The 13,363-nt window shown below is 39.8% G+C and overlaps 1 protein-coding gene across 1 annotated transcript in view; it reads left to right on the top strand.

The window, feature by feature from the left end:
- LOC139750148 (MAM and LDL-receptor class A domain-containing protein 1-like) overlaps positions 1 to 13,363 on the top strand; it is a 308,596-nt gene that overhangs the window by 99,696 nt on the left and 195,537 nt on the right. The window contains 5 exon segments of the mRNA XM_071664474.1: positions 2,275 to 2,390; positions 5,621 to 5,701; positions 5,859 to 6,009; positions 6,695 to 6,826; positions 11,978 to 12,197. Of these exon segments, the coding sequence (XP_071520575.1) occupies positions 2,275 to 2,390; positions 5,621 to 5,701; positions 5,859 to 6,009; positions 6,695 to 6,826; positions 11,978 to 12,197 (700 nt within the window).

Here is a 13,363-nt window from a genome sequence, read left to right as displayed (position 1 = left end):
TATATATATATATATATATATATATATATATATATATATATATATATATATATATACATATATATATATATTTATTTATTTCTATTTATTTTGCTTTGTCGCTGTCTCCCGCGTTTGCGAGGTAGCGCAAGGAAACAGACGAAAGAAATGGCCCAACCCACCCCCATACACAATGTATATACATACACGTCCACACACGCAAATATACATACCTATACATCTCAATGTACACATATATATATACACACAGACACATACATATATACCCATGCACACAATTCACACTGTCTGCCTTTATTCATTCCCATCGCCACCTCGCCACACATGGAATACCATCCCCCTCCCCCCTCTTGTGTGCGAGGTAGCACTAGGAAAAGACAACAAAGGCCCCATTTGTTCACACTCAGTCTCTAGCTGTCATGCAATAATGCCCGAAACCACAGCTCCCTTTCCACATCCAGGCCCCACACAACTTTCCATGGTTTACCCCAGACGCTTCACATGCCCTGATTCAATCCACTGACAGCACGTCAACCCCGGTATACCACATCGATCCAATTCACTCTGTTCCTTGCCCGCCTTTCACCCTCCTGCATGTTCAGGCCCAGATCACACAAAATCTTTTTCACTCTATCTTTCCACCTCCAATTTGGTCTCCCACTTCTCCTCGTTCCCTCCACCTCCGACACATATATCCTCTTGGTCAATCTTTCCTCACTCATTCTCTCCATGTGCCCAAACCATTTCAAAACACCCTTTTCTGCTCTCTCAACCACGCTCTTTTTATTTCCACACATCTCTCTTACCCTTACATTACTTACTCGATCAAACCACATCACACCACACATTGTCCTCAAACATCCCATTTCCAGCACATCCACCCTCCTGCGCGCAACTCTATCCATAGCCCACGCCTCGCAACCATACAACATTGTTGAAACCACTATTCCTTCAAACATACCCATTTTTGCTTTCCGAGATAATGTTCTCGACTTCCACACATTCTTCAAGGCTCCAAGAACCTTCGCCCCCACCCCCACCCTATGATTCACTTCCGCTTCCATAGTTCCATCCGCTGCCAGATCCACTCCCAGATATCTAAAACACTTTACTTCCTCCAGTTTTTCTCCATTCAAACTTACCTCCCAATTGACTTGACCCTCAACCCTACTGTACCTAATAACCTTGCTCTTATTCACATTTACTCTTAACTTTCTTCTTTCACACACTTTACCAAACTCAGTCACCAGCTTCTGCAGTTTCTCACATGAATCAGCCACCAGCGCTGTGTCATCAGCGAACAACAACTGACTCGCTTCCCAAGCTCTCTCATCCACAACAGACTTCATACTTGCCCCTCTTTCCAAAACTCTTGCATTCACCTCCCTAACAACCCCATCCATAAACAAATTAAACAACCATGGAGACATCACACACCCCTGCCGCAAACCTACATTCACTGAGAACCAATCACTTTCCTCTCTTCCTACACGTACACAAGCCTTACATCCTCGATAAAAACTTTTCACTGCTTCTAACAACTTTCCTCCCACACCATATATTCTTAATACCTTCTACAGAGCATCTCTATCAACTCTATCATATGCCTTCTCCATATCCATATATGCTACATACAAATCCATTTGCTTTTCTAAGTATTTCTCACATACATTCTTCAAAGCAAACACCTGATCCACACATCCTGTACCACTTCTGAAACCACACTGCTCTTCCCCCAATCTGATGCTCTGTACTTGCCTTCACCCTCTCAATCAATATCCTCCCATATAATTTACCAGGAATACTCAACAAACTTATACCTCTGTAATTTGAGCACTCACTCTTATCCCCTTTGCCTTTGTACAATGGCACTATGAACGCATTCCGCCAATCCTCAGGTGGAGTATATATATATATATATATATATATATATATATATATATATATATATATATATATATATATATATATATATATATATATTCACCACTAACCGCGTTAACGAGGTAGCATCAAGAATAGATGACTGAGCCTCAGAAAGAAAAATCCTCACTTAGCCCGAGTCTCTGTTCCTTCTTTCGGAAAAGTAAAGAGGGGAGGATTTCAGCCTTCCGCTCCCACCTCTATTAGTCGCTTACGACACACAGGGAATACATACTGAATATCAAAAGATTTTTCAGGAAATATAGAATTATGGAGGAAATATTCAACTGATTTTCCTATCAAATCAGTTGCATCAAAAGAATAAGCAATGTAAAGGCTGAAATTTTTCAGATAAGACAGCTCAGCTGATTAGCCAGCCGATCCCGCCCACAACGGTATCATGTCTGAGTTTCTGGTACGTCAAGTATGGAGAGAGTAGCAGGTCGGGAGTACTGAGTGTCTTGCGGGTAAGTGTAAAACACGCCTCTGTACTTTAGACGTTTTATTACTGAATCAATTAAGATTTTCTAATATGTTAGATATGGTGATTTTAGTTATGTATTATTTTCATTTATGTCTGAGCCAAACCTATGATAGCCAGCTCTTCACTCGTGTAGTGCTCCTATAAGGCCATCAAAGTCATATAGTTGATGTCGGCTTATACATGACAGAAAATACAACTCTCGCTCAATGAATCAAAGAACTAACTTTGATTTGTTCTGATGAACAGCGTGACACAACTACACAAGAACACTATCATAATCACCAGTTAAAGCCATACTTAATATATTAAGCAACACCGATACATTACCTCACCTCCGCCGTCTGTTTGCTCTCCTTCTTGTTGTCACACATACACGTTAAGTTTGGGCTTTCCTTCAGTCAAGGTTTAACTTGATAAGTTCGGCAGGCAACCCAGGGAGTTAACTTCTGTCTATAGATGTCGGTATTGTCTTTTGTTTTGATCATTGGTACATAACAGTAACGATATTCATGGATTTTCCACTAAGGATAACGGGTACTGAGAACCAACATTTTAGTTTACTTTATGAATATTTCGCACTCTCCTCTTGAGTTAGTTAATGGTTTTAGATCGATACCGGGACCCACAGGCAAACATAGTCACCAGCCATTTATTCAGAATTATGTAGCAATAACATTATCTGGAAGCTACTGTTCACACCGTTAAGAAAAAAGCTCACTTTTAATTATTAAGTTAAGGTCGGTAAGTATTCATAACAACATGAGGCAGTGTTGTCTTTGACATGAGGGTTGCGTGCCTTGCTGTTATCAGTAACTTTGACCTGAAGAAGGAAGTATTTATGGTTTCACAACCATTGTGTCTTTAGCAGTACCCCGATTGTTAGATGGCATGAATATGGACATTCTTGATTGTGATCCTCGTCTGGAGTACATTAACCAATGAGACACGGACGGGGTTGGCTTGGTACCGGATATTTCAGGGTGTTGTCCTTACCCAACCTTCCCAGAGCAATACCCTCCAAGACACAGACGACTTTTGCTAGTCAATAGGTTGCAGGTGTGAGACTGGGGAGGCCTATAGTCGCGGTTATCAACATGTAACTGTAGCCAGTGAGCCTGTAGTTATGAATTCATTCGATACTCAAGAGATAAAAAGATGTTCATATAAAATAGCGAGGAACAGTAAAACGTGGCAACAGCCGGGAAGGTCGAGCCAAAAGGTAAGGTTGAGACCTTCATGCACTAGGCTGAAAAGTAATGTCCGCTGCCATGGCGACATGTGCCTCTCACTGGAAGTAAGCCTCAGTGTTTACCTTATAAAAGTGAGATAATAGTCTACAGCATCGACCAAGACCTCTGCCTCAAAGACAAAACCCCGCTGGTAATCTCGTCATCTGTGCCCGATACCTCTGATGAGTCGGCATCCCCAAAAGCTTCTGTGTCTTCGGCATCTTCTAGCACGTTCATGTTGCATGAGAAAACAAGACCTTCCTGTGGAGAAAAAAAAATCTGACACCTTATATCGCTGGAAATATTATCCTTTAATTTCAATATTCAAAAATTGACTTTTTTCTTCTGGCCGTAGATCTATGAGAGATAACTAGGTCACGGTTGGAGGGTGTTTCCCCTTACATATGTTGTGTCCACCAGAGTTTCACCATCTTAAGCTGGCTAAAGCTTTATCACAGAGAGACAGTAATGATACAACAAGCCACCCACAACCATAATGTCACACACGTAAAGCTACAGGTGGCATACCCAGTAACACCTGTATTACTCACTTAATCACACAGTCGATGTGTGATACAGTTGACTTCTACTCATGATCTTAATCAGATGATTGTGATATCACCTCATGACCTTTTGTCTCTGGCCTTGTAAGATGTGGGACTCGCATACTTGTCATCTGACTGTTTTGGGTCATACAAAATGTGTCACTGGCCATCCGGGCTAAACATACGCTTTTGTGTAGATAATAATACTGTAGCTGTCTCTCACTGCTGGGAAGGCCTCAGGTTCCCACACCTATTTTACTGAACTAATAAGTTTAGACATTTTTCACAACCAGGATTAACTGCTAGAAACAATAATGAAAGGCAACGGTGATGACTTTACAACTGAATATAACTAGATTCAAACATCACTAGACCACTGGTTCCTAACGAAGCTGTTCATTAGAAAGAACAAAAAATCATGGATTGGGTGAATAATAAACATGGTAAGAGTTGAAAAGCATCAGATTTTTCAAAGACAACATCAGTTTCTTTAAGGATTCTCACTGGAGGAAAATAACGAAAAACAAATCTATAGTGTTCAACAAACATGTGTGTTAGACAAATTTATTTCAAGATGTGGCTGATCTCCATTGTTTGCCTCTGGATATGTCACATTTTTAATTACTTGTATCAAATTATTCAGAATTTGTTGTAAGATTCCGCTTTTTTCTAATGAGATTACGTTCTCTGATGCTCAGATGACTCAGCCCAACAATGGAATATATAAATTTAGAAGTGTGAAAAACACTTTCTGTACCAGTGGCATAACATTATGCACTTCCATTTTTTTTTTTTTTTGCATCGTTTCTTTCCAGTTTATTCTTTCCGGAAAATCCATCTATTTATCCGTTGCAGTGACTGGCCGGAGGCACAGATTCCACCGGTTAATGAGTGATGTGAAATGTGACATCAATAAGTCTGACTTGCTGGCTTAGTTTCTCGGGCTTTTTGAGAGTGGTTGCCAGCCTGATTTATAGCATGTTAGTCCACTCGGCTAAAGTTTGGTAAACATACTATATTTCAGTGACAAAATGGTACTTTAACCTTTCTGTGAGTTGGTAAGTGCTCTCTGATACTTAAACATTTCTGCTTCCCGGACAGAAATAGTATTTTTGTACCTCAAAACCTAAATTTTCTATAAATCGTTGCGAGAAAATTGGTATTGTAATCTGAAATAACGAGTAAACATACAGACGTTTGAAGTTAGTATGTTTAGGCCTGTATGTACAAGGTGACTTTATGTAAGAAATATTTTGACATATATTCACAGAAAACTACTTCAGTTTTTCTTCAGTTTTGTTCCTTTCATCTATTTATAAAGACAGGACACCTAAAAATCATGATGTGATATTACAAATCAAATTGTCTTAACTTTATATAATCTGAGAGTAACCAAAACAATATTGTTGTAATCTTTTTTTATCACTTTTAATTTACAGTCAAGAGTGAATGGTGAAAGCGATGAGACACTTCTAAAGTTAGACAACACTGTCAGTGTCAGGGAATGGAATCGTGTTAAGGTAAGAATCACATGGTTAAATATAATTTTGGTTAATATGTGAGAGAAAAAATGATCATTAAGATACAAAACGAATTTTAACGAAAGATCTCATCGGTAATACTTAAGATTAGTCATTCATTATAACGTTAGTAAGCAACAGGAGGCTTTTTTTTCAGCTTAATGTCAGCAGCCCAGAACATAGTTTTTGCATATCGTTTGAAGCCAAGATGGCGGCGCAGGACCAGTTTATTGCCATTGATGATGTAAACTTCTTACCTGGAGACTGCACTGAGCTTCCTCCAACAACAACACCTCCCTCACAGTTTGGTGAGTTATAATAGTGTGAGCTTTTCTTACTGTCCTTTAGTAATGGTAAGTACATACCTGCCTGTTCTCATGTTTGGAAATAGTTTGTATGTTTACATATATCGTATGAAGGCCATATACGCAGTGACAGCATCTATGAGGATGGAATTACTTTGACCTCCTGATGGTGTATTAATGTGTTCCATAAGTGGTCACTGAATGATGTTGTTTGTCTTTAACGACCCTGGCAGTCAAAAGGTCTAAAGTCAAAATGATTCATTAATTATATCAAGCAATGTTATCCGTCTCCTTATCTGTCTGTTATCATGATAACTAAATATGATTAAAACTGAAGCAAAATGTCTGTGGAACATTAACGTTAAAATAATGAATAGGATTAAGAATATTTATGATTTTGTGGTATAATTTCTTTTTCCACTTTTTTTTAATAAAGAGGAGGAAGGTCAAACACATACCAGGTTTGCCTCATATAGTACATCAGTCTTTGCCATCTGGTAAATAAAAGAATCAGGCTGGAATATAACTCCTCTTTTGTCTAATATTCAGCCCTAGTTAGTGTTCACATTTACCAAGAAACAGTTATCATGCAATGATAGAGGAAGTTATCAGTATCTTGAGTGTGTTTTGAAGTATTCTGGTAATTATTTCCGTTTTGGGTTTTGCATCAATTTGTTTTTGTTTTCAGTCGTTTGTGACTTTGAGTCGGATGACCTTTGCGGGTTCGAGCAGCAACAGGATGACAATTTCGACTGGACTCATGGTACAGGAGAGGACAACCCAGCACTTCCTGATGACCACACTACAGGTTACACCAACGGTACGAGTAGTCTCTAATACACAATGTTTTTTATTCCTTTATATTACAAGTTGTTAACTTATCACGAAACACTTTAGGATTCAGTGACAAATCAGATCGTTTAATTTTAGTCAGTCGCAACACTGACCATGTACATGAGTCAATGAAAACGACCAGGTTCAGTCAAAGATTATCCTAAGGGAAGTACTTACGTCATGAGGAGTCATCAATTACGTCATGGTGGGGTGAGGGTTGGGGAGGAGTGAACACAGGTTACTAGAATGTCAGATTCTGTTGTATCATTTGGAATGTGTATTGCTGGGCCTTGACTGAAAATTGAATGATCCTTACATCCTTACGAAATTTTTAGAATTAGGTCATATCAAAAATGAACAAGAAGAGAAAGAAGTCAAGAAAACAGCAAGATGTGATCCTTCAGTATATTCTGAAAATGATTCTATCTTCAGTTTTCAGTCGTTTTGTGTATGTAGTTAAATGACAGTCATTTGTATCCTCCTCCCATCCTGGTGACATCATGAAATATAACCAGGATGTTATTATCAATATATCACAAAAGTTTTCGTTTTTTTCCTTAATGGAACATGACTTCTTTTTACCTACTAAAACGTTATTTTGGCCAACTTATTAATATAGGTATTGCATTTTACTAAGTTAGATCTTATATCCAATAAAATATCACAACAATCTTGCGAATTTCTTAGGGATTTTTATGAGTGTGTGAATGTGTTTACTGCACTACGAACTCCTATTATGTTTATTTTTTTTTGACCTTATGATGTAAATAACCATTTGTGAATATGTTCATTAATGATGCTGTAACCAGTACACACTTGCACCTCATTTATGATGTTTACCAGTGAAAGGTCGTCAGTATAAAGGAAACTCATAATCACTATACTGAAGGCTTCTGCTTGATGGTTACTCTTCTATCGACTGGTGAATGTTTAAACAAACAATTCCTTCGCTACCAGAGTCTAGCTGGCCACAGATCAACATATACGTCTCCGCCCAGGCTTTACCTGACTACTCGAACGGTTACCAGATAGGAAACTGTTTTTGTCACTAATGTGGTGCACTACAGCAGATGTTATTCATTGTTTCGTTGCGAGGTGTTTGCCTGGCAGGAAAGAAACAACATTTTTTACTGCACGTAGAAAATAAACAACAAATTAACATAGGCTAACGAATGCTAATTTCTAGAGTATTGTATGTAAAACGAACCTAATTCGATACAACAGTATAAGACAGAGTTTTGATGCAGAAACCACGAGTTATGGTTTTATCTTATGATCAGGATGATTATGTCAATCTAATGGTGGGAGCTTGCTAGGTTATGGTCTGAGACGCATCTAATATTCTTACTGCAACAGTATCTCAACACGTTCAGTCCACCTGTTGCGAGGGAAAACACATTTCATCAAGAGATGAATAAGTCGTATGGAAATATCTTGCAAAATGATATAATAGAAGGACAACACACTATGCCAGTGGTATACGAACAGATGACTACAAGATGATGAGGTCTTCGTAAAAGTGCTATAATACCTGCAGTAAATGGCAAACACAACGACTGATCACTGTCCTGAACACTAGTTAAGTATCACAGAGGCGATATGTAGAGCTTATGTATAGCTGATATCAGTTCATGTCAGTATACCGGTCCATACGATAAATCGACATTGGACAAAATTTCAAATCTACGGCATCAGTATGAGCGTCAAAATTTGGAGATGTTTTCAGATGTGTTACAAAGGTGTGAAGATGATGGATACATGAAAAACAGGAAATTACTTTGGGCACATCACTTTCTCACTAAAGGAAATAATGTTGACAGTATTACCCCAAGGGTAAAGGGGAAGAGTGGTTTGGGAATGTCTGGGGAGTAAAGTCAGGGGTTAGTGAGAGGACAAGAGCAAGGGAAGGAGTAGCAATACTCCTGAAACAGGAGTTGTGGGAGTATGTGATAGAGTGTAAGAAAGTAAATTCTCGATTAATATGGGTAAAACTGAAAGTTGATGGAGAGAGGTGGGTGATTATTGGTGCATATGCACCTGGGCATGAGAAGAAAGATCAAGAGAGGCAAGTGTTTTGGGAGCAGCTGAATGAGTGTGTTAGTGGTTTTGATGCACGAGACCGGGTCATAGTGATGGGTGATTTGAATGCAAAGGTGAGTAATGTGGCAGTTGAGGGAATAATTGGTATACATGGGGTGTTCAGTGTTGTAAATGGAAATGGTGAAGAGCTTGTAGATTTATGTGCTGAAAAAGGACTGATGATTGGGAATACCTGGTTTAAAAAGCGAGATATACATAAGTATACTTATGTAAGTAGGAGAGATGGCCAGAGAGCGTTATTGGATTACGTGTTAATTGACAGGCGTGCGAAAGAGAGACTTTTGGATGTTAATGTGCTGAGAGGTGCAACTGGAGGGATGTCTGATCATTATCTTGTGGAGGCTAAGGTGAAGATTTGTATGGGTTTTCAGAAAAGAAGAGTGAATGTTGGGGTGAAGAGGGTGGTGAGAGTAAGTGAGCTTGAGAAGGAGACCTGTGTGAGGAAGTACCAGGAGAGACTGAGTACAGAATGGAAAAAGGTGAGAACAATGGAAGTAAGGGGAGTGGGGGAGGAATGGGATGTATTTAGGGAATCAGTGATGGATTGCGCAAAAGATGCTTGTGGCATGAGAAGAGTGGGAGGTGGGTTGATTAGAAAGGGTAGTGAGTGGTGGGATGAAGAAGTAAGAGTATTAGTGAAAGAGAAGAGAGAGGCATTTGGACGATTTTTGCAGGGAAAAAATGCAATTGAGTGGGAGATGTATAAAAGAAAGAGACAGGAGGTCAAGAGAAAGGTGCAAGAGGTGAAAAAAAGGGCAAATGAGAGTTGGGGTGAGAGAGTATCATTAAATTTTAGGGAGAATAAAAAGATGTTCTGGAAGGAGGTAAATAAAGTGCGTAAGACAAGGGAGCAAATGGGAACTTCAGTGAAGGGCGCAAATGGGGAGGTGATAACAAGTAGTGGTGATGTGAGAAGGAGATGGAGTGAGTATTTTGAAGGTTTGTTGAATGTGTTTGATGATAGAGTGGCAGATATAGGGTGTTTTGGTCGAGGTGGTTGTGCAAAGTGAGAGGGTTAGGGAAAATGATTTGGTAAACAGAGAAGAGGTAGTGAAAGCTTTGCGGAAGATGAAAGCCGGCAAGGCAGCAGGTTTGGATGGTATTGCAGTGAAATTTATTAAAAAAGGGGGTGACTGTATTGTTGACTGGTTGGTAAGGTTATTTAATGTATGTATGACTCATGGTGAGGTGCCTGAGGATTGGCGGAATGCGTGCATAGTGCCATTGTACAAAGGCAAAGGGGATAAGAGTGAGTGCTCAAATTACAGAGGTATAAGTTTGTTGAGTATTCCTGGTAAATTATATGGGAGGGTATTGATTGAGAGGGTGAAGGCATGTACAGAGCATCAGATTGGGGAAGAGCAGTGTGGTTTCAGAAGTGGTTGAGGATGTGTGGATCAGGTGTTTGCTTTGAAGAATGTATGTGAGAAATACTTAGAAAAGCAAATGGATTTGTATGTAGCATTTATGGATCTGGAGAAGGCATATGATAGAGTTGATAGAGATGCTCTGTGGAAGGTATTAAGAATATATGGTGTGGGAGGAAAGTTGTTAGAAGCAGTGAAAAGTTTTTATCGAGGATGTAAGGCATGTGTACGTGTAGGAAGAGAGGAAAGTGATTGGTTCTCAGTGAATGTAGGTTTGCGGCAGGGGTGTGTGATGTCTCCATGGTTGTTTAATTTGTTTATGGATGGGGTTGTTAGGGAGGTAAATGCAAGAGTTTTGGAAAGAGGGGCAAGTATGAAGTCTGTTGGGGATGAGAGAGCTTGGGAAGTGAGTCAGTTGTTGTTCGCTGATGATACAGCGCTGGTGGCTGATTCATGTGAGAAACTGCAGAAGCTGGTGACTGAGTTTGGAAAAGTGTGTGGAAGAAGAAAGTTAAGAGTAAATGTGAATAAGAGCAAGGTTATTAGGTACAGTAGGGTTGAGGGTCAAGTCAATTGGGAGGTGAGTTTTAATGGAGAAAAACTGGAGGAAGTGAAGTGTTTTAGATATCTGGGAGTGGATCTGGCGGCGGATGGAACCATGGAAGCGGAAGTGGATCATAGGGTGGGGGAGGGGGCGAAAATCCTGGGGGCCTTGAAGTATGTGTGGAAGTCGAGAACATTATCTCGGAAAGCAAAAATGGGTATGTTTGAAGGAATAGTGGTTCCAACAATGTTGTATGGTTGCGAGGCGTGGGCTATGGATAGAGTTGTGCGCAGGAGGATGGATGTGCTGGAAATGAGATGTTTGAGGACAATGTGTGGTGTGAGGTGGTTTGATCGAGTGAGTAACGTAAGGGTAAGAGAGATGTGTGGAAATAAAAAGAGCGTGGTTGAGAGAGCAGAAGAGGGTGTTTTGAAGTGGTTTGGGCACATGGAGAGGATGAGTGAGGAAAGATTGACCAAGAGGATATATGTGTCGGAGGTGGAGGGAACAAGGAGAAGAGGGAGACCAAATTGGAGGTGGAAAGATGGAGTGAAAAAGATTTTGTGTGATCGGGGCCTGAACATGCAGGAGGGTGAAAGGAGGGCAAGGAATAGAGTGAATTGGAGCGATGTGGTATACCGGGGTTGACGTGCTGTCAGTGGATTGAAGCAAGGCATGTGAAGCGTCTGGGGTAAACCATGGAAAGCTGTGTAGGTATGTATATTTGCGTGTGTGGACATATGTATATACATGTGTATGGGGGGGGGGGGTTGGGCCATTTCTTTCGTCTGTTTCCTTGCGCTACCTCGCAAACGCGGGAGACAGCGACAAAGTATAATAAGAAATAATAAAAAAATAGTATTGAGGGAAATATTTGTATTCCTCCTTGTCCATCTCATGCCAGTTTAGCTGCTCAAAGATATCGACATTTACCTAATTTAACTTCTCGTAAAGGTTTTATGATATTTCTCATAACTGTCAGCATTTTGTTCTAACCGTTGTTTTCTGTATGAGGTTAATTATGAAAGCAGTAGAATTTTCTCAGGGGCCAATTTACGGTTTCATACTGATGTGTTCCCCATAAAACTTCTGTCTATAAAATGCTTAATATTTGACTCTTCATCAGGGCATTACATGTATGTCGACCCAACACATCAGGGGTCTGGAGCTGTGGCAAGTCTAGCTTCCCCGGTTTTCTACGACTTGTCTGAGGCCTGTGTGACTCTCTCCTACTTCACAACTGATGTCGTCGGTCAGCTACAAGTCTGGCTCCACACTGAAGAAGATCCTGAAGCAATCTTACTCGGAAAGTTCTCCGCTCCATTCAGTACATGGACTGGTGTTAGGTTGGTACAATCTATTCAGATGAAAAGTACTTCATTATCACTATAATTTTCAGATATGTTATGAGCGACAATCTAGGATATCTCGACTTACCTAATGGATTACTTGGTCACGATCTCCTTGTAAAACAACGTTCCGTAGAGATCAGGTAGTAAACAATGGACTACATAAACTTGTCATTTACTTGTCAGAAAAGTGACTGAAAGACAACGTAAGACTGAGGAAGCCATGTTAGTGACATATCTTCCCTACATCAGTTTCATTATCTTGCAGCTGTGGCCAGTTTAGGATCCGCAAGATGTAGGCATCGTAGGAGATACAAGATTTAGGCAATTTTAGATCCACGTTATAAAAATTAACTGGGAGGTTGAGTAGAGTGCGAGATGAATAAACTGAGTTACTAAATGAATGGAAAGAGTAGAACTTTTGAATATGAAACATTTAGATTTGTTAAGTGTAAGTAAAGAGAGAGGTAGAGAAGTTTTATCATTAAGAAAGTGAAAACTATGAGGTTTGATGTTTCAGAGGATAACTTCCTGTTTGATTTCTGATAAAAGATTACCGATGACCTGGAAGTATGGTTGGTCTGGATCCATTGTTATGATGGAGAGGTTGATGATAAGTGGTAGGAAACCTGGATTCCTCACTTGGTATGTCGACAGGTCAGGGAACTCTGAACCTTCATTGAAAACTTCAGGTTGTATGACACATGACACTATGGTCGCGATGATGGTATGTCTTAGCACATATAAAGAGAACTGATTAGGTCTAGCTACGCCATTGCGGATAAAGATACCAAGGGAGTGATTTTGCATCGACCGGCAGTGGCGTATCTAGGGTATAGCAGGTAGGGCAGGTGCCCTGGGCTCCACTTGAAAGGGGGCGCCACTCAACAGGTTTGTTTTTGACATATGCTACCCAATTGACATTTTTAACGGTTTGGTTTTGTGAGATGAAAAAGAATCTCGCCTACTTTTCAACTATAGTAATATTATGCTACTATCAGTTGCGTTACCGCTTCTACGTAACAATTTTGATCCAATGAGTCTTTAAGAGTTTATATAGATTTAAGTTTGGCCTGGCTCTTCAACAGTTTATAATTACACTGTACATATTTTTATATACATTTTTATATACTGTATGTACATTTTTAATCAAGCCAGGGGAG

Source organism: Panulirus ornatus, chromosome 9, assembly GCF_036320965.1.
Source record: "Panulirus ornatus isolate Po-2019 chromosome 9, ASM3632096v1, whole genome shotgun sequence".
Classification (NCBI taxonomy): domain Eukaryota; kingdom Metazoa; phylum Arthropoda; class Malacostraca; order Decapoda; family Palinuridae; genus Panulirus; species Panulirus ornatus.
Note: the sequence above shows the minus strand (reverse complement) of the source record. Positions and strands in the feature narration are given on the sequence as shown.